A 27,561-nucleotide genomic window follows, 5' to 3' on the forward strand; every position below is an offset into this window, starting at 1 on the left:
GCTCCTTTTCGAACATGTTGAAAAGAAAAACTGCAAATTGTGATGTATTATGTTGTATGCTTGCATGTTCCAAATAAACTCAAACTCAAACTCAAACTCAATCAATCAATCAATGTTTACTTATATAGCCCTAAATCACGAGTATCTCAAATGGCTGCACAACGGCATCCTCGGCTCAGATCCCACATCAGGGCAAGGAAAAACTCAACCCAATGGGATGAGAAACCTTGGAGGGGACCGCAGATGTGGGGACCCCTCCACATCTGCAATGGGCGTCGAGTGGATCTTGCATAATATTGTGAGAGTCCAGTCCATAGTGGATCCAACATAAGAGTGAATGTCCAGTCCATAGTGGATCTAACATAATAGTGAATGTCCAGTCCATAGCGGATCTAACATAATAGTGAATGTCCAGTCCATAGTGGATCTAACATAATACTGAATGTCCAGTCCATAGGGGATCTAACATAATAGTGAATGTCCAGTCCATAGCGGATCTAACATAATAGTGATTGTCCAGTCCATAGTGGATCTAACATAATAGTGAATGTCCAGTCCATAGTGGATCTAACATAATAGTGAATGTCCAGTCCATAGTGGATCTAACATAATAGTGAATGTCCAGTCCATAGTGGATCTAACATAATAGTGAATGTCCAGTCCATAGTGGATCTAACATAATAGTGAATGTCCAGTCCATAGTGGATCTAACATAATAGTGAATGTCCAGTCCATAGTGGATCTAACATAATAGTGAATGTCCAGTCCATAGTGGATCTAACATAATAGTGAATGTCCAGTCCATAGTGGAGCCAGCGAGAGACCATCCCGAGCGGAGACACGTCAGCAGCCCAGAGATGTCCCTAACCGATGCACAGACGAGTGGTCCACCCCGGGTCCCGACTTTGGACAGCCAGCGGTTCATCCCCCACCACGAAAAAGAGGGGGGCAGAGCAGATTAGCAGTGTATTTGGGGGTCATTGTCCTATTGGAACACCCAACTGCACCCAAGACCCAACCTCCAGGCTGAGGATTTTAGGTTGTCCCGAAGAATTTGGAGGTAATCCTCCTTTTTCATTGTCCCATTTACTCTCTGTAAAGCTTCAGTTTTATTGGCAGCAAAACAGGCCCAGAGCATAATACGACCACCACCATGCTTGTAGGTAGGTTTGGTGTTCCTGGGATTATAGGCCTCACCTTTTCTCCTCCAAACATAGTGCTGGGTATTGTGGTCAAACAGCGCAATTTTTGTTTCATCTGACATCACATAAGTTCTGTGGTGAGAGAAAACTGCTTTGTATGTTTTCACATGTAGCTCCATCAAATGTTTTTGAACTTCGTCTCTCCAATGATTCATTTCTCAAGTACAAGCCAGTGAGATTATGCAGTACAGTAGCTTCATAAGAATGTCGTCTCGTGAGGCTTTTGGGCTCCCCTGCAGTGAGATAAGTTGCTTATGGAAATAGTATTAGTATCGCACACCTCACACACGTGTGGGTGTTGGTTGCATTTGCACCAAAGTCGTGTGAAGAAGCGTCTCTCTGCACCTTTATAACACAACGTTTGCTCACAAGGGCCTCAAAAGGGCTCAGACGTTGTCTGAAATCTTTCACAACCAGATGGAATATTTCAAAGTGAAACTATTTAATGCTCTCCAGAAGCAAATGAATGATGATAGAACCTCTTTAACCGGTCAGGTGCCCCTAATTTCCAACAGGCGTGGCCGCTCTTTCAAGTGCAAATCAGCACAGTCGGAAACCCTTTGCTAAGATAAGACGCTCCCTGGTAGGCCTCACAGCACATAGCCTCTGAATCATCCTAAAATATAAAATACTAAAGGTAATCAAGCAAAGGTGAAAAGAAAAAATAAAATGAACATGAAACAAAGAGGTAGCGACAAGTTGCAGCAGGTGGCGAGATAAGAAGTGGTCATCTGGGCCTCAGGGGGCAAGAGGATAATCCCCTTTTTCATTACATTAAGTAACTCTTGCATTACTTTGATTTGCATATTTTTTCCCATCAGTTAAAAACAGCTTCAAGGCAATATACTGTGCTCGAATTTGCTCCATGAAAATTAAGTCGTTTAAATAATTTATGTATTTCACACTACCGTGAAGCTTCTCATTTGTTGTATTTTCATCATGTTTGCAAGGATTTTAGTAGCAGCTGTTTTATGTAAAACATAAAGGTGGAAGTAATCCGAGATGATAAATTAAATAGAATAAAACAAGTGCGGTGGAACAGGGGTTAGTGCGTCTGCCTTACAATACGAAGGTCCTGGGTTCGATCTTGCGCTCGAGATCTTTCTGTGTGGAGTTTGCATGTTCTCCCCGTGACTGCATGGGTTCCCTGCGGGTACTCTGGCTTCCTCCCACCTCCAAAGACCTGCACCTGGGGATAAGTTGATTGGCAACACTAAATGATACATAGTATGTGAATGTTGTCTGTCTATCTGTGTTGGCCCTGCGATGAGGGGGCGACTTGTCCAGGGTGTACCCCGCCTTCCGCCCGAGATAGGCGCCAGCGCCCCCCGTCACCCCAAAAAAGGGAATAAGCGGTAGGAATTGGATGGATGGGTGGATTTAGTAAACTAAAAAGGCCGTATTGGAATGTGTTGCAATGTTAATATTTCATCATTGATATATAAACTATCAGACTGCGTGGTCGGTAGTAGTGGGTTTCAGTAAGTCTTTAATTCAAGGCTAAGGCAAAATATCGAGATGTATATCGTGTATTGCGATATAGCCTATTAATATCAAGATATTAAAAAAAGGCCATATCGCCCAGCCTTAATGCAATGTCATGTACAAACCACTAGATGGCGGAAAACTGCATCATACTATGTGACGTGGCAGAGTGGCACAAGGGAGGAAGGAAGTACTGGGCGTTGAATTGTTTCCTGATTACCTTGCTGAGCACTCTTTGATGTACGGACAATAACCATCGGTGGGATTGTTTCAAAATGGAGGGAATAAAATAAAAAGCATATTATTGTAAAAATTTGAGCTTTAAAGCGATGGTTGATGGATGTTTTGTTGCCGTATTATAAGGAAAACACTCAGTGTCGCGTCACCATGGAGACGCTTAAACAGCCAGGGAGCCAATGGAGGGCCGCGGTGTGGTGTCTGGTTACTCCCGTCCAACCCACGCAAGACGGCCGAAGGGAGGAGTTAGTTAGTCCGCTCTCTTTTTCTCAGCAGTTATGGTAACTTGGCCGGATGGGAGCGAGTAAAGTGAACGCGGCTGGTTGGTAGTGTTCGAAGTGTATATTTGTGGAACTGCAGCTACACTTGGAGCGTACCTACTCGCCGCGGAGAGCAACCTGTTGTCCGCTCGCCCCTGCCTGCCTCGCCGCCACCCATCACGCCAAGCAGCCTGCCCCAAGATGTTGCTTTGTGGATGGGATGGCGTCTCGTCCCGTTCGTCTGCCCGTTCGTAGCCTCGCTGGAGAAGCAACATTTGCCACCTGATTGACTTATTTGTCGAGCTTCTCTTCACCGGTAAGTTAATTTTCGGTATACTTTTTTTTCTTCTTTCTAACTTTTTAGCTTATAGCCGAAGCGTTTCCTAGCGCAATCCATGCTAATGACGCTGCGGTGTGTTTACACTTTAATGACAATTATACATCTCAATGTGACAGCCATGTATTTACACTTTAAGTTGTCAAAAGTAATACGTATAAACTATCTTTTTAACCAAAAACTAGGGGTTTTGCCTTCACAGCGAACGTTTTACACGAACCCCGTTTAAATATGAGTTGGGGTAATTGTGTTAGATGTAAATATAAACAGAATACAATGATGTGCAAATCATTTTCAAAGCATATTTAATCAAATGCACTACAAAGATAAGATAGTTGATGTTCAAACTCATAAACTTGATTTTTTTTGGTAAGTAATAATCAACTTACAATTTCATGGTTGCAACACGTGCCAGAGTAGTTGGGAAAGGGCATGTTCACCACTGTGTTACATCACCTTTTCTATTAACAACACTCAATAAACGTTTGGGAACTGAGGAAACTAATTGTTGAATCTTTGAAAGTGGAATTCTCTCCCACTCTTTTTTTATGTAGAGCTTCAGTCGTTCAACAATCCAGGGTCTCTGCTGCCGTAATGTACACTTCATAATACGCCATGCATTTTCGATGAGAGACAGGTGTGGACTTCAGGCGGGCCAGGAAAGTACCCGTACTCTTGTTATTTATTTATTTATTTATTTTTTTACTAAGCCACGCTGAATGTGGTTTGGCATTGTCTTGCTGAAATAAGCAGGGGCGTCCATGAAAAAGACGGCGCTTACATACAACAAGTACATACAGGTTCAAAAACCTGTATGTACCTTTTAGCATTAATGGTGCCTTCACAGATGTGTAAGTTACCCATGCCTTGGGCACTAATGCACCCCCATACCATCACAGATGCTGGCTTCTGAACTTTACGTCGATAATAGTATGGATGTCGAATATTTCCCCCAAAAATTTGACATGTGGACTCGTCAGACCACAGAACACTTTTCAACTTTGTATCAGTCCATCTTAGATGATCTCGAGCCCAGAGAAGCCGGCGGCGTTTCTGGATGTTGTTGATAAATGGGTTTCTTTTTGCATAGTAGAGCTTTAATTTGCACTTACAAATGTAGCGACAAACTGTATTTAGTGACAGTGGTTTTCTGAAGTGTTCCTGAGCCCATGTGGTGATATCCTTTAGAGATTGATGTCGGTTTTTGATACAGTGCCTTCCGAGGGATCGAAGGTGACGGTCATTCAATGTTGGTTTCCGGCCATGCTGCTTACGTGGAGTGATTTCTTCAGATTCTCTGAAGCTTTTAATGATATTATGGACCGTAGATGTTGAAATGTCTAAATTTCTTGCAATTGCACTTTGAGAAACGTTGTTCTTAAACTGTTTGACTATTTCCTCACGCAGTTGTGGACAAAGGGGTGTAGCTCGCCCCATCCTTTCTTGTGAAAGATTGAGCATTTTTTTTGGGAAGCTGTCTTTATGCCCAATCATGGCACCCACCTGTTCCCAATTAGCCTGCACACCTGTGGGATTTTCCAAATAAGTGTTTGATAAGCGTTCCTCAACTTTATCAGTATTTATTGCCACCTTTCCCAACTTATTTTTCACATGTTGCTGGCATCAAATTCTAAAGTTAATGATTATTTGCACAAAAAAAAAAGTTTATCAGTTTGAACATCAAATATGTTGTCTTTGTAGCATATTCAACTGAATACGGGTTGAAAATGATTTGCAAATCATTGTATTTCGTGTATTTTTACATCTAACACAATTTCCCAACTCATATGGAAACAGGGTTTGTAAATTCCACCCATTATACAGGGCTATATTTGGAAGGAAACTTTCCAAAATCCTCCTCCCCCCTTTACCATTCAACGCTTCGGTACCATTCAACACCTACAATTCTCCAGGTCAAAGTTCACAAGTGTTTGGAATTGTTGTCAGCCAAGCAAAGGGATGAGACTGATGAATGTTCCCATCTTGAGTGTCACCATAAAGCAGGAGGAGGAAATTAAGCTAGAGGGGGTGTTTTTTTGGGAAAGGTAGACAGGGGTCAGGGGTGTGCTTCTTGTCTATGTATTTATAGCAACCCATAATTACTACAAATGAAATGGCTGAGATTGGGCCGAGATTTGGAAGGAAATCTGAATGTGTGGAAAAACACATGTCAACAATAACCGCAGATGATCCAGAGCCAGATTTAACAGTAAGAAATTGAAAAACAAAGCTCCATTCTACACAACAACAGTAATAAAGGAGATTCTGGGCATATAGCAGTCGGTGACTACTGAGTAGTCAAATTTTCTCAGAGAGGAAATTGAGGGAAGTTAAAAAAATGGGATGTTGCAGTATTTTACGCCACAGTCTACAGACAGACTAACTGATCGACCAACTGTTTGGCTAAAGAAACAACCCTCTCATTCATTAACTACATAAATTGGCCAACTAACAGACTGTTTGACCAAGTGAGCAACTATTAAATTGTTTCACTGATGAACGAACTAACTTATTGATTAACACATTGGCTAAGTGATTAACTATGTCTATGTATAACGTATTGCCCAATTAAGTCATTGACTAATTGACCAACCAACCAGGTTGCTAATTGGCCTACTGACGAACAGACAAAAAACTGATTGACCAAATGATCAACAAACTCATTTGCTAACTAACCACCCAATCAACTACAAACTGATTGACCAAGTGACAAACTCATTTTTTAGCTAACTGAATAAAAAACTGATCTACTACTAAAGTGATTGAATAAGTGGCCAACTAACTAATTGGCTAAATTACCAACTAACCACCCAACCAACTACAAACTCATTGACAATGTGACAACCTAACTGTTTTGCTAAAGGAATAACCAATGCATTAACCAACTATAAAAACTGATCAAATGACCATGTAACTGATTGGCTAACAAATGAATAACTAACTTATTCAACAACTAACTAATTGGCTAACTGACCAACCAACCAATTTTAGAATTGGCCTATTGACGACCGGACAAAAAAATGTATTGACCTATTTACCGACTAATTATTTGGCTAGCTGCCAAAATTACTAACTGATCAACTACAAAGTGATTGACCAAGTGGCCAACTAGCTAATTGGCTTAACTGATTAACTAAGTAAAGGATTGGCCAACAAACTAATAGGCTATCCATTAACTCATTCCGCAAGTGACTAATTGGTTAACTCACTTACCAATTTACTAATAGGCAAACTAACTCACTGACCTATTAACTAATTGGCCAACACATTAACTAACAGACTGATTAAACAAGTGACCAGCCAGCTGATTGGCAAACTAATATACTAACTAACTGACCAACAAAAAAGCTGATCACGTGCAGCGTTTCGGTTTCAAATTATACATAAGAAAATTAAACAATGCAGTACAGTATTTGGTATTTCTGGTTGGATATTCCCAAATGTTGCAATAACGTGGCAATAGTAACTCTACCGATGCAATGATTGATCAGTGGTTTACGTCACCCATAAAATGTTGTCTCGCTATGCTTGGAACCCCGACAGACAAGTGCTAGAAACAGTACCTAGTTGTACCTGATTTTGCCCATGCACAGTGTCAAAAGTAGGTGGAGTCAAGCAGTTCAAAATGAGTGTAACAAACTCAGCCATGGTTCTCGATCTGAATCAGCTGGTAAATAAACAAATCAAGCACATGTATTGAGCTTAGCAGCATAATGCTGACATGGAGACACTAAACACAACTTTAGTTTAGCATTCAGGATTTGTTGCCTCATGTTGTTGTTCAAACTCTTCTTCATAGTGTTAACATATTTTCTGTTTATATGAGTAGAGTGTGATATCACATGGTTTTCTTAGTTTCTGATGTTGGTTTTACTTGGATTTTTAATTGGAAAAGAAAAATAACCAATGTTGAAGTGGACTAAATCTACTATTGTATCTACTGATTGGATTTAGAGAGAGAACTGTAGGTTTTAAAAACGCCTTCTGAGAAAAGCATGTTCAAGCAGGTAGCCTGTGATTAATGTGAGCCAGCTACAGAGCTTTTCTTATTCATTTATGTGAGTCATTGTCTTTTTTTCCCTTAAATTCCCGCCACTGTTTGCTCCACAAGAGCTCTGACCTCACAAGACACAGCTGTGGATAAAACTACTTTTGTCAGAAATTAGTAGAAAGGACAGTTTATTCACAAAAGTGAAGGCATGCTTAAGCTGTGTGTCTCCATTCAGTCCTTTTGCATATGCTGCGAAAACAGTCATAGCATCATTGGACATCTTTGTAAGACGACGCTATCAGGACCGCCGTCGTCATAGAAGCCTGCCGCGTCTCGTCCGGTGTCATTCTTGGAAGAAGAGGTTCACTCTGATTTCCCTTGAACTTACCTCCCCGCCTCCTTGTCCAAATGTCTTTGCCAGCTGAGACCACACTTCTAATGTTTGGAGGAAATGAACACATTTCTCCTCTGTGAGAACTGTGTTTTGGGACATATGAGCAGAATTTGGTGTTGTTTGAGAATTCTGGCAAATATGAAGGAATGAACATGCGATAATAAGATTACAGAGCCGAACATTTGATTTAAAGGGGTCATATTAAGATTTTTTTTATACTTTTAAAACCCTTCCGTACGGTCTACATAAAATGTAATTTTGTTATTTTGGTCAACATTGAGCATAGGTTGTTTTACCGACCAACTTTAAACCGCTTTCTAAATGTTTCTTCAAAATGTGCATTTACATGCCTCTATTTCGAATGTGTCTTCTTTCTTCCTGTCAGCCCTGTTTTAATTGTTGGCGCTTTTACATGGAGTCTACTGACAGATATACGTTTAAAGTATACTACTTTGTATTAGAAATGGCAACTGTGGAGGATGCATGCACAAGTACGAGCCAGTCTGCCCCACAGCAAGAGGATGGAGGAAAAGAACAAACTTTTATTGACTACAGCGTTGGCCTGCAATGGCAGACTCATGCAAAGCCGTTTGGGTAAATCTCTACCATTTATGGAGATATCTGCTAAAGTCACAACTGGGAAAAACTTCACAAATTGGACCAATTCCAAACGGCTTGTTTGAAGGAAGGCAAGATTGTTTTATGATTACCGGTATCTCAGCCATGCATTCATGGTTTGATTTTACATTTTCAGGATTATGCAGATTCTAAATACAAAAAAACAGGTACCATTAGGTAGGAAAAGTTGGTTTTGCATGATAGTTCCCCTTTAAATGGTTATGGTTACAAAAGCAAAGCTACATTTTCTCCTTAGTTGACTTGTTTTCAAATCCATCTGTGGGTTGTAGCCGTCCCAGCCAGGAAGGTGGGAGGAAAGGACTCTCTGAAGTACGGCGTAAAAGGTGCTATCAAGTTTCCAGGATTAGTTTCTTTTAAGTCATTGTGACTGTGGCCAAGTATTTTAAAAGGCACACACAATACCCTTTTTAAACAACAACAACAACAACATCCCTGTCATGATTGCATGACAACAGCACTTTAAATAAAAAACTATTGAAAATCTCAAAGTGAAAGTTGTGAAAATGATATTGTTACCATTTCCATCACATATATTGTATGCAAACATAAATAAGGTAAAAGGAGACCAGACCTGTTAAAAATCCCCTTTCACACTGTCCCTAAAAGCTGGCTTTTTTCAGAGTGGGGGGTGGGCAATTTTCCACCTCAGGAGGTTGTATCAAAAGCTGTAACATATGCAGGGGACGCTGCCATTGTGACAGGGCATACCGACCGGGGACTTGCTTGTCCTGACCTGTTGTGTTGAAAGCAATTGTCGTTGTCCAACAAATATTTTATACGACACACCCGGATGTGGGACTAACATCTAATTATTTGATTGCGAGTTCTGTGTAAAAGTCATGGATAAAGAAATGTAGTACAATAGTAGTACCTCCATATATGAGCTGAATTGATAGTGTAATGGAGCTCTTAACTCAAACACTTGTACCTCAAATCAATGTCTCCCATTGAAAGGAAATTAAATCATTGGTGTTTGGCCCACCAAAACATAAGAATGTGAATATTTTGGTACCTTGCAATACGAACCGATTCCGAATCAAGGAGTGACGATGAGATCCAGAATTAATTCTCGATTCAAATTATTTGTTATACTAATTATAATGAAACTTTTTCAAAAGAAGTTACAGGTTAGAAAAACTCCTACTAGTTGCATGGAGATGGCCGCAAAAGGTATTTTCAAAAGTTAATTCTTGCATTGATTTTTTTCAATCGATTGTTGAACAGTGGTATTAGGAATTGCGATATGCATGTGAATCTGATTTTTTTAACTGCACCCCTACCAAAACAGCACAATTTTAATTTGTAACATGAGTTTTGAAATATAATAATATTCTATGAGAAACAATACAATAGAATGTACCACTACAAACTACTATATTTTCTGGACTGTAGACCGCATCTGTATATAAGCTGCAACCACAAAATGTTTGAGTATTTTTCCATATATTAGCACATATATGGTACAAAATTAGTTATTTACACCAAAATATTTTGTAAATGTTTAGTTACATACGAGGCATGGGTGATATATGGATTCTATTGATAAATTTGAGTTTTTTGTTGCAGAAGATTTTAAAAGCCCCAAAAATTGTTGTTTTTCTCCTCTTTCTCGGGCATATTTTTTGCCTCCATAATCTTCCAAAGCCCTCACCCGCCCCCTTCCTTAGCCGAGATCTACAAGCTTAGTAAAACCTAATGCTAATGCGAATGAGATCGAGATGTTTGTTTCAAAGAAAAAAAAGTGTTGCCAGTGCGATAGAATTGAGGGAAAAGGCGTGAAAAACATAACTGCACGCTGCAAAGTTTCTTTAAGAAGGGCAGCAGCACAATCAAACCTAAACTTAACTTAAAAAAATCCTTTAATCTAATTTTTTGTGAAAAATATCTGATATTTAATTTTTAAGATATATCGCCCAGGCCTATTGTATACCTTAATTATTTCCAAACAGTGTCTGTAACACGGCAGTGACACGGATGATCTAACAAAACAGAAGTCATCATCATGGACCCACTAGCTGCAGAAGCTACTTTTTGGTGAGTTTACGAAACTAAAACAATACAAAAAGAATGCCATTGTAAGTTAGTAATACTAACTGTTGTAAATATGTTAGCGTATTAGCTAATGCTAACGGCGCTATCTTGATTACATTATGATAGCACGTACAATAACGCATAAAAACTGTCCTACAGGCATCACACATGGGATGGTTTGGTTAATAAGTAAGAATTGTTTGAGTTATATTGTAAAACCTACAAACGTTGCTCGGAGTGATGAATGAAGAATCCATACGAGTAGAAACGCTATGGTCAGCTGGAAGACAGAACTGTATTTATACATCCGTTTCTAAACAGAAGGGCACACTCATCCAAAAGATGGCGCCATAGCGCAAACAATAAAACACCATTTCATTGTCGTTTCTCGTTTTTAAAAAAAACAACTATTCGTATTAAGGCGGTCAGCGAAGAAAAATCTATATATTAGCTGCACCATTTTATAAGTTGCAGGTTTTAAAGCGTAGGAAAAAAGTAGTGGCATATAGTCCGGAATTTACAGTAATTTAGAATAATAATGTACATTTACCTTGGAGAGTGGACTTTGATGGTATCTCTTTTGAGCTGCTACCATCAGCAGCTTCTCCATATTTTTATGAATTCATGTTCCCCATTCAGGTATACTGTTTTTAAACATCCTTCGTTGACGTTAGACTCCTCTTGTTTTCGTATGGTGCAGACGAGCAGTACTACGCTCTAAATTCTTTTACCAAATGTTATGTCCATGTCTTGCTTTAAGCTAGCGACTAAGACCAGATGTTGTGGCCTGATCTTGCAGGGTTCACTTTGGCATTTGCTTCGGCCACTATTGGCAGGGATACGGGCTACATTTGACGACTGTTTTGATAGTCAGCTAGTCATCGATTATTTTCACGATCAATCGACTGATCGGATTACAAAGCATATACTTATTCAATGGCTCTTTTTTAGCCGCCTGCTTTTAAATTTAGCTTAAAATTATTTTTGCTCTGATTTTTTTTTTACTGTGTAACTGCTGCTCATGAGGTTGTTACAAAAACAAAAATAACTTTTTAAACTTTAGTTCCATTTAGAACATATGTGTCAAAGTCAAGACCCCGGGATGAAAATTGATTAGTATTAGAACCGGCCCGCAGGCCACAGCAGCCTGCTGCTGTTTTGCACGCACCTATACTCACTCTATCAGTGATGGCGCTAGGAATTTTCCAAATGGGGTCCCAGGGTCCCCATCAAGCCATAAAAATGGGGTCCCCCCTTTTTTTTAAACGTTTTGAAAACAAATGTTAAATTTATGCATTATCATGTTATATCTCACATTCAATATTGGGTTTTGAAAAAAGGTGGTCAAAAACGTTACTTAATTCATAAAAAAAAAAATACAAAAGAAAACACATTTTTATGCATAAGTACATTTATTCAGTTATAAACATTCATTAACTTTCTTCGTTCCTTCATGGATCTAAACTTTACTGCTGTTGATATTTTTTTAAATATATTTTTATTGTAATATTTACAGAATGTGTTTGTTCTATTTTTGGCCAAAATAAGACAAAAAAAACAATCTGAAGTTGTCTTTTATTTTTTTGTTTTAATTACATGATTTTATAGTTCGGCCTGCATGTGCACAGATTTTCCTCCTTGTGGCCCCTGAGCTTAAATTAGTTTGACACCCCTGATTTAGAAGTAAGGATAGGTCCTGTGCTGACCACAACAAAGTAGCATTTTTTAATGGAAACAAAGGACAGTAAAAAATAGCAGCAATAACAACAAAAAAACACACACCAAAGCTATCAAACTTCCTCATAAAGAAACAATCATTTTGTGGTGTTTAAAAAAACGGCTCATGGGTTTTATTATTGATTATTGATCAACTCCTAGCATTTTAGCAATCTAATACACTTGATTCATTCTGAACATTTTAGCTATCTAATGTATTATTTTATGATATCAGAGTGCCTAATGTTAGTGTGCGTGTGATTGACGTATGTTATTGTGCTTCACAGTTCACACCTGAAGTTCCTGCCAAAAAAAAAATTACTTGAATTGATACAGACTAAGTTTAGCTCGCAAACTTTGGTTAAAAAATAGATCAACCTCGTCTCACGCTTGTTGGCTAGCTAGCAAGGTAGCATGCTAACTATCTTACCAAGTTGAGATTGCATCGTTCAGATATCAGACATCATGCGTCAGTTTTAAATGATCCCGTATCAAATATGTACTGCCATGAAAACAAGATCTGCTTTGCAAAATGAGCAAGGTATAAATATCTAACAATATTAGACTGAAGTGTTCCCACACTTGTTTTCACCCGCGTCCGTGAAAACTCAAGTGATGACGCGAACGACTATTGTTTGCGACAAATTTTATAGTCGACAATGTCGACAAAAAGCTTGCAACTCAGATTTTTGCTTGTAACTTAAAACTTAACAGTTAACCGAGGGACAGTGCTTATCTCAAAACTCTTACAAATTTGGGCAGTCTTAAGTGGAGGTACTACTATATTGTATGTACCTTTACAACTCTGATGCAACAATTTCACGGCATCTGAAGTAAAAGAGGCTACAATAGTAATGGTGTAATGTAGCACTGAATTAGCGTTTGTGCTTATAAGTAGAAATTCGAATTTCTTTGTAAAATACCCATCATTAGTGACAGCAAATTGCACATTTGTCACACCACTATGGTGTGCAGAATGACGTAGCTTACTCTATTTATTATATTGACCAGGATTTAAGAAAACCCTGAATATAAGATAACCGCTCTTTCTCAAGACCCAGTTTTGGGAAAAAAATATTCGCTATGTTAAAATTATCATTATAACTCAACTGTTGCTTGCTCCCTGGATCAACCATTTTCACACTTTTTTGAGCAGGTCTCTGTGCGTATCTCAGTGACAGGAAGAAAAGCTCTGACTCACTGGTGGAGATGGTTAATGAAACTTGGTTCCACAATGGCACCTCAATCCATCCCATCCATTTCTACCGCTTATTCCCTTTTGGGGTCGCGGGGGGCGCTGGCGCCTATCTCAGCTACAATCGGGCGGAAGGCGGGGTACACCCTGGACAAGTCGCCACCTCATCGCAGGGCCAACACAGATAGACAGACAACAGTCACACTCACATTCACACACTAGGGCCAATTTAGTGTTGCCAATAAACCTATCCCCAGGTGCATGTCTTTGGAAGTGGGCGGAAGCCGGAGTACCCGGAGGGAACCCACGCATTCACGGGGAGAACATGCAAACTCCACACAGAAAGATCCCAAGCCTGGATTTGAACCCAGGACTGCAGGACCTTCGTATTGTGAGGCAGACGCACTAACCCCTCTGCCACCGTGAAGCCCCACAATGGCACCTGTGCCGACATAAACTGTAATAACAAGGCCCAAGAAATGTAGCTATCAGTGCAATGTTGGTACTAAATTAATGCAGACTTGGCCGACAACAAGAGCTTGAAGATGATATTGTTTAAGTAACGTCTTCCTGGCAACGTAGAGTCCCGACAGAGGCGGAGAGAGTCTAGTATTCTTTTAAAACTTTATTGCCGAATGCTGACCTCTTAAAAACAACAGACGCTTTAAGTTCCAGCAACAAACATGACCACATTTCAATATATGCACTTGCCACGACAGAAACCCTACAACTCCTCACTATGCACCAGTCATGGCGAGCAAGGTGCATTCATGAACCCCGGAATTGTAAACCTAATCATTAGGGTTGTAACGGTACACAAAAATTTCGGTTCGGTACGTACCTCGGTTTAGAGGTCACGGTTCGTTCATGTTCGGTACAGTAAGAAAACAACAAAATATACATTTTTGGGTTATTTATTTACCAAATTTGTAAACAATGGCTTGATCCTTTTAACATCGGGAACACTATAATAATTCTGCCCACGTTAATCCACATTAAACTGCCTCAAGTTGTTTCTTATATGAAATAAAATGACACAACTTTTCTTCTTCATATAAAAAGTGTAACATTAAACAGTTTCAAATCAACTCATCATGCTTAATTTATTACAGCATTGGGGAAGCCTGTAGTTGATTTTCTATAGGTAAATGTTATATTTGTAACAACATGTGATAGCAGGGACCCTGCCATTTAAAACTAGGCTGCTACATTACTAATGATTAATGTAACTATAGCTAAAAAATAATAATATAATAATAATAATGGATTAGATTTATATTGCGCTTTTCTATTGTTAGATACTCAAAGCGCTCACAGAGAAGTGAGAACCCATCATTCATTCACACCTGGTGGTGGTAAGCTACATCTGTAGTCACAGCTGCCCTGGGGTAGACTGACGGAAGCGTGGCTGCCAGTTTACGCCTACGGCCCCTCCGACAACCACCAATCATTCATTCATCATTCATTCACCAGTGTGAGCGGCACCGTAGGCAAAGGGTGAAGTGCCCTGCCCAAGGACACAACGGCAGCGATTTGGATGTCAATAGGTGGGAAGCGAACCTGCAACCCTCAGGTTTCTGGCACGGCCGTTCTACCCACTACGCCAATAGCAATAGGAGAGACTATTCATCCCTAAACACCATGGAGCTCATGTAGGCTTTATGATGCACTTACATTATTATATACACTATCAGAGACAGAAACTCTTCATTTAACATAATGACCTTTTTTGCTGCTTCAACACACCTCAATCAACACTGTCCGTAACACACACACACACACACACACACACACACACACACACACACACACACACACACGCACACACCGCAAAATGAGCTAAGGTTACGCAAAAGCTAATTAGCCTTCACCTAAAGCCAGGACTGCGAGTGAACTGAACTGTAGTTTGTTTCTATAAGGTCAACGGGCTCATAGTGATGCTTAGAAAGTAGTTGACTTGGAAGTGTTTAGTATAATTTGGGGAGAGTCCGTTGCTCCCCTGCTAAACGCCTATCTGCTCGACGCTAAAGCGCTGACTAGATACGCTCTGAATACGCACTGCTGATTGGCTTGTTATCGCTACTGTTATAACCAATCAGATGGTTGTGTGGGAGGGACAATGCAGGGTACTGTGCAGGAGACAGAGGCAGAACGGAGCGGAGCAGCATGTTAAGACTACTTCATATGTTCGTGTGGAACTCGTTCGGTACTCCTCCGCACCGAACCGGAACCCCCGTACCGAAACGGCTCAATACAAATACACGTACCGTTACACCCCTACTAATCATTGCAAAACAAGAACTTCTTTTTTTTTTGCACATTATTCATGTTTTGTATTGCTGCTGATTTTGCTGTGACAGTTATTTTGTTGAGTTTGTTTTATATTGCTGCATTTGTTATTCAGATATTTATGTATTTATATGTGCATATATATATATATATATATATATATATATATATATATATATATAGGAGATGATTCTCCTGATGATTGAGGGAACCCCTCATGAAACAGATCTGTAGAGATGAAGTAGTCTTGTGATTTTTTCCCACACCTACATATTGCGCTCTACCACGGTATCGAGCACTATTCTCTGGATAATCCAATCAAGACATATATATATATATATATATATATATATATATATATATATATATATATATATATATATATATATATATATATATATATATATGGGTATTTCTGTCTGGACATATATATATATATATATATATATATATATATATATATATATATATATATATATATTATATATATATATATACATATATATATACATACATATATATATACATACATATATATCCCGGGGATAGGTTGATTGGCAACACTAAATTGGCCCTAGTGTGTGAATGTTGTCTATCTGTGTTGGCCCTGCGATGAGGTGGCGACTTGTCCAGGGTGTACCCCGCCTTCCGCCCGATTGTAGCTGAGATAGGCGCCAGCGCCCCCCACGACCCCAAAAGGGAATAAGCGGTAGAAAATTGATGGATATATATATATATATATATATATATATATATATGAATCATTTTAAATTAATTTTATGTTGAACCGACATGTCACAGAATTCTGTAAAAAAAACATTGTTTTTAAACAAAATGTGTAGGCTTTTATGATTCAGGCATTGTTTAAACACTGGCACTGTTTCAAAAGTACCGATTTTGCACCGCTATCAAGTTATAATGTAAACAATGCCAGAGTTGCACAGTAAATATTGAACAGATAATTATAGGATTGCTATTAGGAATTTTGACTTCATTGCGATACATCTGATAACATGAAAAAAAAATACAACATGGCAAAATTACCAGTACTGTGCTGTAGGTGGGTTAGTGTGAGCAAATCACCATGAATTGATTAACGTGGACCCCGACTTAAATAAGTTGAAAAACTTATTCGGGTGTTACCATTTAGTAGTCAATTGTACGGAATATGTACTGTACTGTGCAATCTACTAATAAAAGTATCAATCAATCAATCAAAAAAATCAAGCGCTCGTTCTCTCCTGCTCATGCAGTAAACGACCTGTCGTTAACTTACCCTGAGCTCTCTGTAAACTAACTGGGATTGTTTAAGGAATATTATTATTATTCTTATTCTTATTAAGAGGAAGACAATTTGCATGCTTTTTGCAACACACACGTTTTTACACATCAAACCTTATCAGCCACCTGAAATGTCAGCATCACATCGACTGTGCTTTGAAAACCTCCAAATATGTCTACGCTGCTAAGAAGCTGCCCCAAAGCCAGATGCAAAGAAATGTGTTTTAAAACATATTTTGCATCCCTAATTGGAAAAAAAAATGTTCAACTATCCGGGTCACAAATTATGTAAAAATATAAAAACATTGTTCTTAAACTCATAATCTGATTCCGATTACCTGGGTGACCATTCGATTCAGAATTGATTCAACACAATTCTCGATTCAAACCAATTCTTGCAATGTATTATTTGGTATAATAATTATCGTAAAAACCTTTTTCAAAACAAGTTGGATTTGGAATCAGGATGAATCATGAATTGGATGTAAAATTAAATGTTTTGTGCACCGCTGGCGTAAGCCTTAAAAAAAAACTTTTTCTAGGTGATTGACGTGTGAACGATGTACCGTGTAGGTAGGCCTTGTTTGGGTTTTTCTTTGTAGCTTTAGTGAGTGAACACTCTAAAGAAAATTAGGCATAGACGTGGCGTTTGTGTTAGTGATCTGTTGACGCCGTTTAGGGCCAGTGCTTCCAAATCCTTTCCTTCAATAATGAGCAGGACCGTAGTCCAATGAGAGAGGGTCTGGCCTGCAGTGCAGCCTCAGCACGGATAAAAAACATTCCACTGTAGGTCTCTGTTGAAATAACAAGAGCCTGCAAAACAATCAGTCTTCCCAGCACAACGCTCTTGCCATTCTCACGGCTAATGAGCGAGATGGCGAGTAACCCCCTTTGCCTCTCACTCTTGTCTCTTGCCTCCTGCGGAACAGAATGGATAACCTGCATTCCTGCATAAACATGTCAGGCCTGCTACATGCGTACTCATTAACTCTCTTCTCCAAACGGGGATTCATAGAAAGAAGGTTGTTTTACATTATTTCTGAAGGGATAAAGCCCACCTCTAATTAGTCGGCTGACCCACTTTAAGGATTCCTGGTATGCTCAAAAAATTTCCCATAATACCTAACACAATTCAAAGATACATTGTTGCTTTGCAAATGTTTGCAACGACTCTCAACTTTGCTAACCCGTCAAAAAGCACTTCTTTTTCAAAGCCTAGAAAATCTACAAATGCATGGTTGTAAATGTTGATTGGCATTATAAATAGGGTAACAATAACTAAGATTTACAATTTAATATTTAAATATATTCATTTATAAAGGAATCTTGGAATCTTCTGAACTGCTGTTTTCTACTGAGAAGAATCATTTTGAAATAAAAATTCTTAAACCAAGAACAAACACAGAAATAAATTGTCTTATTATTATTATTATTATTTGTATTATTATCATTATTATTATGTCAGTGTTCATAATACAACTATATGAACATTTCATATCATGGTTATTGTGACCAAAATGATCACGGTTGTCATTAATTTTGCGGTATTGTGATGTGTTCAAAAAAGTACTTATACACACAGTGAAATATTTTATTTAAATTATTTGTTTTAATAATTAAAATAAATAGACACTGTTTAAAAAAACACTATTTGACAAGTTTTGTGTTGCTTTTGCATCACTGACAGTGTTTTAGTCTTAGTGTTTTATCTGTTCCATGGCATGGTTTTTATTGTTTTAAATATTGGCTTGTATTGTAGCATTTTAAGACTTGAAATGGAAGGTGTGTAACAAAAAAACAGATTGTAATTTCTGGGGGGCAGTGTAGCGTCCTCCTCTGTTCATCAATCCATGAACGCTCGGTAAAAACACATCCTCTGAGTAGAGGACACTCACTCCATTATAAAAGAGCACAGATTGTAGGTTCAGTGTGCACTAGGGTTGTACGGTATACCGGTATTAGTATAGTACCGGGATATTAATGAATCATTTTCGGTACTATACCGCCTCTAAAAAGTACCAGTCCGGTACCGGTCTGGTACTTTTAGCTACTTCTAAGTCACTAATCCTCGCCTCTTTGGCAATAAATAGAGTAAGTTTCTTACAAGTATCATTCCTGCAGGACGAGGAATAGCTAAAGATGCTTCACCACACACCGTAGCTCAGCGGAGTCAAAACCTAAACAAACGCCGTTTGGTGGATCTACACCTGACATCCACTGCAATGATACCAAGTACAGTAGCATTATTTGATACTACCATGATTATGTCGATATTTTTTGGTATTTCAACATCTTCTCTCGTTTTTTTTTAATTGATATTATGTTTATAAACTCAGGAAATATGTCCCTGGACACATAAGGACTTTGACTATCACTAATGTAAGATCCTCTGACTACTTTGTATCTGATTGATGCCCAAATTTTTGGTATCATCCAAAACTAATGTAGAGTATCAAACAACAGAATAATACGTGATTATTACATTTTAACAGAAGTGTAGATAGAACATGTGAAAAGAAAAGTAAGCAGATATTAACAGTAAATGAACATTTTCCACCACTTGTCCTTAATAATTTTGAAAAAAGAATGGAAAATGACACAATATATTACTTCATACGTCAGCAACTAAATTAGGAGCACTAAAATACTGCACTTTTTTGTGGTCCCCTTTTTTGGAAAAAAAGTACCGAAAAGGATCGAAATAATATTGGTTTCGGGACAACACTAGTGTGCACAATTGAAAAGATTAATTGTTCAGACAGTAATGTTTTTATATAAGTTAGATTGATGTATGTTTCATAATGGGGAATGGTATTAATGTCATTTGTTTGAATGTTTGCCTTTAAGCTAGTGAGCTGGCACCAGTCAGTCAGTGAGTTTATCAATGTACAGTTATCAATAACAATTTTTTTATTTAATTTTATACAGTGTTGCTAACCATCAGGAGTTTTAACACAGTTTTCATTAATACTATTTATTGCTACATCCTTACGTACATTGCTGGAAAAAAGTGTTTCAATGGTTGAGCTAGTTAACAAAAACAGGTATGATTTTTTTCTCCAGAAAAGTGGTTTTTAAAAAAGGAGGAGGTCATCTTATATTCGGGGTGTCTTATATTTGTTTTATTTAGGTTGTATCCAAGCTTTCACTCACTATATAAGGCCATATTGAACAGTTCTTAGTGGAGAAGTCTTGGAAAAGAATGAACCCATTACCTTCAACTATCCGTCCAAATGCACATGCCACAACATGCTTTGCCTCCTATCATAAACTGTTGGACAATATCAAAGAAGTGGGAGTAGGATCAGGCTGACATGAAGGGCTTGGCAAAATAAGTAATTTTTACGATGTTTGGGACACAATGATATACTGTACATAGAGGCCTTTTATGTGTTTAAGTCCACTGTATGATAGTCAGCCTGACTTGACCCGTTCTGTTTTCAGAAACCGCAAATCAGACTCCTGCCAAATGCTTGTTTTAAAAATCAGCCAGAACAGGTCCGAAGACATGCCATTGTCATTTTGCAACACTGTGCTATGTCATTCACATGTATTGTACGCAACTATATTTCCCATTTCAAAGTTTTAAATCCGCACTGCAAAAATGTCTTTCATTTTGGGTTTTATGTCATTAAACTCAACTGTGTTTTTGAAGAGCGTTTCTTCAAAAGTAAACGGATCTTAATGTCTGATTGAAGGACGTCACTTTTTAAATTTAGGCTTGGTTTTCCTCCTCTAAAATGAAATAACCACTTTTTTGCTGCCTCTAAATAGTAAGGTACCTGACCACACCAAGTTTTAAGAGCAACACACACCCAAGCTTGCACAGATGGACACAACGTGGGGTTCTTAGCAGGCAAAATAACCACTGTGTTCGTTGACACAGTAGCTAATTTTACTTTTTAATGATAGTTTTTTTGGTGAATCTTTCTCTATAAAAAACAAACCCCAAGTTGGATTTTTTTAAATTCCATTCGTCACTAATTGCATCACACTAGGAAAGTTGATTTTTTTTTTGACACAGGTCACTTTCATATATACATGAAACATGTTCTTATTTTATATGCTTGCCATTACCATTATAACAGCACATTAGATCTCAGTTTAAACAAATTTTTTTTTTATCTCACAAAGCTCAATGTAATTCACCACCTCCCCCACTAGGACGCTAAATTGCACTCTAACGCCGGTTACGATCAACTGATTAATTAGTCAGTAAGATTTCAGTTGATTGTGTGGAAATGATGAAACCCGGCTTTACGCAACTGTGGTAACTTGAGTCCACAACCTGCAAAGGTGCCGTCTCACTTAATTTTCTGTCTACAAGTTATTTGGCAGCATCTATCCTGAGCCGATATCAGCATAAAAGCACCTTTTATTACAAGGGTGATATCGTCTTGCATCTAAAATCTACGAAATAAGCGCTGATACCATCAGTTCTGTAGTGTGCGTTCTTGTGCAAAGCTGGATATCCAGTTAACAGCTACATTTCCTCCAAAAGGTACACAAGGTTGATCCTTTCTTGTATTTTAGTAAAGTCCTTTAAAAAAGTTAAACATTGTAGGCAACTAGGAAGTAGCAGCTACACAACAGCTATGCACACAATAGCACACAAGCTAAACATATTTAACAAATATCCCTAATTGAACATTATTGCAGTCTAAAACAATTGTCAATATAATGAAGTATCGCTAAATCTAGGTTGTACATTACTTAAAGATACTAAGTCTTCAAGGCAGAAGTGTATAAAAGTATCCAGTAACAAATGTGTCCACATCATTCAACTTAATGCTTTTTGAGTTAAATATTTGATTTGATTGATTATGGATTGAAATCTTTTACATTTTGCAATATCCATTCGCAAGGTGTAATATCGATTACCACTGATTAAAAGGCTGCAGCAGTAGTCGAAATATACTTTTTTATACATCTTCTTAATGTATAAAATCTTCTTCAAAAACTTGGCGCATACGTCCGGCCTTCTTCATAAAATCACTGCGTTACATCCTGTCTGACTGCAATAACAAAATAAGAATCCCAGAAGAATAGCTTACATATTTATTGTTAACTTTTTAGTATATCATTTGTATTCAATCCCCGCAACTCCGAGAGGGACAAGCGGTAGTAAATAGATGGACGAATGGATGGATTTGTATATATAATTATTCAACATTTGCTCTTGATCATTCTTTTTTCCCATTATTTCTGGCACAAAGTGGAGTAGGTGTGATTTGACCACATGTTCCTTCCCATTTACCGCAAAGGAGAAGAAGATAAATCCACCCTCTGGACTGTCAAAATAATACAACTAAGCTTATTTTTTTTATGTTTTCTTGCAAAGGGAAGATGCATGTGTCTCTGGCTGAAGCCTTGGAGGTCCGAGGAGGTTCGCTCCAGGAGGAGGAGGTCTGGGCGGTGCTCAGCCAGAGTGCAGAGAGCCTCCAGGAGCTCTTTCATAAAGGTATGACTGGATGGTACTTTCAAGATAATACCGTAATAAAAATGTTTGCTGCCTATTAGTCACATTTAACTTTTTTTCTACATGAATAATGTATATATTTTTAAAAGTGTTTGTGAATACTTTCAGTGACAGACAAAAGAGCATGATAGTTGTACTTGGAGGTAAAAGGCTGAATAAAGGGAACCTTTTAAGTTTGGAGATGATACATGATACAGCCTGCATGTTTTGGCAGAGTATCGTGGATTTTCGTTGTGCTTTTTATCAACCTGTTTTCTGCAGTGCTTGTATTGTTTTTAGGAAGCAAACCTCCATAGAGTGCCGTGATTGTCTTTAGGGTCTCTTGTGGTAATTTTACATTAAAGTAGAGGCATCATGTCTTAATTGAACAGTAATAAAAACGCAAGAGTTTAAACAAATACTTTCTGACTATTTGGTGAGCTACTCAAAATCGGTTTGTGAGCTATTGATTGGAGACCTCTGGCAAAGCAGCTAACTAGTCTTCCACTATTAGCTACATTAGAGCAATATTTTCCCACAATATTTGTTTGAATTGTTTGTTCACAATAGGTCTCAATCAAATTCTGAGGATCCATTTTATTTAAAAAAAAACCTGTCAGGATGCAGGGCACTTCCACACCACTGTTAATACTTACACCAATCCTTTCTACAAAAGATTGGTTGTACTCAGAGGAAATCTAAAAGGGCGGAAGAGTGCAAGATTTTACGAAACGTCGACAGGAAGTGCACCTCACACTTTAATCCGAAGTAGCAGAGTTGAAGAATGCGCTAATGTGTAGTGATCACTTTGTTAAAGGTTTGTTTGATGTACTTCTAACGTTTATTTTTTCCCATTTAAGTACAAACCCCGTTTCCATATGAGTTAGGAAATTGTGTTAGATGTAAATATAAACAGAATACAATGATTTGCAAATCATTTTCAACCCATATTCAGTTGAATATGCTACAAAGACAACATATTTGATGTTCAAACTGATAAACAATGTTTTTTTTGCAAATAATCATTAACTTTAGAATGTTATGCCAGCAACACGTGACAAAGAAGTTGGGAAAGGTGGCAATAAATACTGATAATGTTGAGGAATGCTCATCAAACACTGGTTTAGAACATCCCACAGGTGTGCAGGCTAATTGGGAACAGGTGGGTGCCATGATTGAGTATAAAAACAGCTCCCCAAAAAATGCTCAGTCTTTCACAAGAAAGGATGGGGCGAGGTACACCCCTTTGTCCACAACTGCGTGAGCAAGTAGTCAAACAGTTTAAGAACAACGTTTCTTAAAGTGCATTTGCAAGAAATTTAGGGATTTCAACATCTACGGTCCATAATATCATTAAAAGGTTCAGAGAATCTGGAGAAATCACTCCACATAAGCAGCATGGCCGGAAACCAACATTGAATGACCGTGGCCTTCGATCCCTCAGACGGCACTGTATCAAAAACCGACATCAATCTCTAAAGCAGGGGTCACCAACCTTTTTGAAACCAAGAGCTACTTCTTGGGTACTGATTAATGCGAAGGGCTACCAGTTTGATACACACTTAAATAAATTGCCAGAAATAGCCAATTTGCTCAATTTACCTTTAATATATATATATATATATATATATATATATATATATATATATATATATATATATATATATATATATATATATATATTTGTGTATATATATACACATATGTATATATATATATTTGTGTGTATATATATATATATATATATATATATATATATATATATATATATATATATATATATATATATATATATATATAAATGGGTATTTCTGTCTGTCATTCCGTCGTACATTTTTTTTCCTTTTACGTAAAGTTTTTTGGAGAGAATAAATGATGAAAAAAACACTTAATTGAACGGTTTAAAAGAGGAGAAAACGGCAAAAAATATTTAATATATTTAATTTTGAAACATAGTTTATCTTCAATTTCGACTCTTTAAAATTCAAAATTCACCCGAAAAAAAGAAGACACAAACTAGCCAATTTGAATCTTTTTGAAATAATTAAAACAAGAATTTATGGAACATCATTAGTAATTTTTCCTGATTAAAATTAATTTTCGAATTTTCATGACGTTTTAAATAGGTTAAAATTCAATCTGCACTTTGTTAGAATGTATAAGAAATTGGACCAAGCTATATTTCTAACAAAGACAAATCATTATTTCATCTAGATTTTGCAGAACAAATTTTTTTAAAGAAATTCAAAAGACTTTGATACAAGATTTAAATTTGATTGTAAAGATTTTCTAGATTTGCCACAGTAATTTTTTTGAATTTTAATCATAATAATTTTGAAAAAATATTTCACAAATATTCTTTGTCGAAAAAAACAGAAGCTAAAAGGACGAATTAAATTAAAATGTATTTATTAGTCTTTACAATAAAAAAAATAAATTTACTTGAACATTGATTTAAATTGTCGGGAAAGAAGAGGAAGGAATTTAAAAGGTAAAAAGGTATATGTGTTTTAAAATTCTGAAATCATTTTGAAGGTTGTATTTTTCTCTAAAATTGTCTTTCTGAAAGTTATAAGAAGCAAAGTAAAAAAAATAAATGAATTTATTTAAACAAGTGAAGACCAAGCCTTTAAAATATTTTCTTGGATTTTCAAATTCTATTTGAGTTTTGTCTCTCTTAGAATTAAACATGTTGAGCAAAGCAAGACCAGCTTGCAAGTAAATGAATACAATTTTAAAAATACAAGCAGCTCACTGGTAAGTGCTGCTGTTTTAGCTATTTTTAGAACAGGCCAGCGGGCTACTCATCTGGTCCTTACGGGCTGCCTGGTGCCCGCGGGCACCGCGTTGGTGACCCCTGCTCTGGATAGATTGTCGTTTCTTATTGTGTGCGCCATATTTTGATTTTTAGTGGTTAAAAAGATATCACCACATTGGCTCAGGAACACTTTAAAAAAACCACTGTCACTAAATTCAGTTCGTCGCTACATCTGTAAGTGCAAGTAAAAGTTCTAATATGCAAAACGAAAGCCATTCATCAAAAACATCCTGAAACGCCACCGGCTTCTCTGGGCCCGAGATCATCTAAGGTAGACTGATTCAAAGTGGAAAAGTGTTCTGTGTCTGACGCGTCCGAATTTAAAATTGTTTTTGGAAATATTCGACATTGTGTCATCCGGACCAACGGGGAAGCAAACCATCCAGACAGTTATCGACGCAGAGTTCAAAAGCCAGCATCTGTGATGGTATGGGGGTGCATGAGTGCCCAAGGCATCGGTAAATTACACATCTGTGAAGGTACCATTGATGCTGAAAGGTACATACAGGTTTTCAAACAACATATGCTGCCATCTAAGCGCCGTCTTTTTCATGGACAACCCTGCTTATTTCAACAAGACAATGCCAAGCCGAATTCAGCGCGTGTTACAATAGCGTGGTTTTGTAAAAAAAAAAAAGTGCGGGTACTGTCTCCCATCGAAAATGTGTGGCGCATTATGAAGCGTAAAATACGACAGCGGCGACCCCGGACTGTTGAACGACTGAAGCTCTACATAAAACAAGAATGGGAAAGCATTCCACTTTCAAAGCTTCAGCAATTAGTTTCCTCAGTTCCCAAACGTTTATTGAGTGTTGTTTAAAAGAAAAGGTGATGTAACACAGTGGTGAACATGCCCTTACCCAACTACTTTGGCACGTGTTGCAGCCATGAAATTGTAAGTTAGTTATTATTTGCAAAAAAAAATTAAGTTAATGAGTTTGAACATCAAGTAACTTGTCTTTGTAGTGCATTCAACTGAATATGGGTTGCAAAGGATTTGCAAATCATCTTGTTCTGTTTTTATTTACCTCTAACACAATTTCCCAACTCATATGGAAACGGGGTTTGTATTATCTTTGTGTTTTTTACACACGTGTTTGCCACTAGTGTTTTGAAAAGCAACAACTTAGCGAGTCTATATAATAGAAAGCAAATGTGAGCGAAAAATAGTACTACTACATAGTTTGCACATTGCTTGTTGTACAACAGCCATATTGGCTTGGTTGACCACTGCTGGTTTTCATTTCCGGCAAGTACTCTCCTGACGGAGTACAAGTAATTACAGTATAAATAGTTTGCTTTGGCACAGGTCTTTACTGTATATTCCTGAGTGCCATTGCAGTTATGTGGGGTTACCTAATCTTGGTTTGGCTGCTGCTGAGTTAATGTGAACACACTTTGCTTAGTTTTACTCAGTATTGTTTACATAATAAAAAAACACCAATTATTGCATGAACTGGCTTTAAACCATCTTTTATAAAAGACTGTATTTAAATCGTGTTTGACTCTGTTAAACTCGAATTAGCATACCTAGATTATGATTCATGGTGGTGGTAGTTAATATGTATATACTTTAGGGGTGTAACGGTACACACAAATTTCGGTTCGGTACGTACCTTGGTTTAGAGGTCACTGTTTGGTCCATTTTCGGTACAGTAAGAAAACAACAAAATATACATTGTTTGGTTATTTATTTACCAAATTTGTAAACAATGGCATAACATACATATACACACAGGGTCCATTGCCAGGGTTAATGTGGTCAACATATGTAAAATAAAAACTAAATAAGATAAGGCTCAGAATGGTTTCTTAACAAAACCTTTCTACATATAAAGTGCTTTTTTTGATTGATTGATTGATTGATTGAGACTTTTATTAGTAGATTGCAGAGTACAGTACATATTCCGTACAATTGACCACTGAATGTTAACACCCCAATAAGTTTTTTAACTTATTTAAGTCGGGGTCCACGTTCATCAACACCGCCCGCCGTTTTTTGTGGACATGTTCCATAAATATTGATGTTAAAGATTTCTTTTTTTGTGAAGAAATGTTTAGAATTAAGTTAATGTATCCGGATGGGTCTTTATTACTATCCCCAAAGAGGGCACTTTAAGTTGATGATTACTTATATGTGTAGAAATCTTTATTTATAATTGAATCACTTATTTTTCAACAAGTTTTTTGTTGATTTTATATCTTTCTTTCCAAATAGTTCAAGAAAG

General features: G+C 37.5%; 1 protein-coding gene across 7 annotated transcripts in view; it reads left to right on the forward strand.

Moving 5' to 3' along the window:
- The first annotated feature begins 3,170 nt into the window (after window positions 1-3,170).
- The window catches only part of ptpn13 (protein tyrosine phosphatase non-receptor type 13), a 151,295-nt gene continuing 126,904 nt past the window's right edge, over window positions 3,171-27,561 (forward strand). For all 7 annotated transcript variants that reach the window (XM_061876554.1, XM_061876557.1, XM_061876556.1 and 4 more), the window contains exons 1-2: window positions 3,171-3,500; window positions 22,399-22,518. In XM_061876554.1, the coding sequence (XP_061732538.1) occupies window positions 22,404-22,518 (115 nt within the window). In that variant the 5' untranslated portion in view covers window positions 3,171-3,500; window positions 22,399-22,403. The remainder of the gene's footprint in view (window positions 3,501-22,398; window positions 22,519-27,561) is intronic.

Source organism: Nerophis ophidion, linkage group LG17, assembly GCF_033978795.1.
Source record: "Nerophis ophidion isolate RoL-2023_Sa linkage group LG17, RoL_Noph_v1.0, whole genome shotgun sequence".
Lineage (NCBI taxonomy): Eukaryota > Metazoa > Chordata > Actinopteri > Syngnathiformes > Syngnathidae > Nerophis > Nerophis ophidion.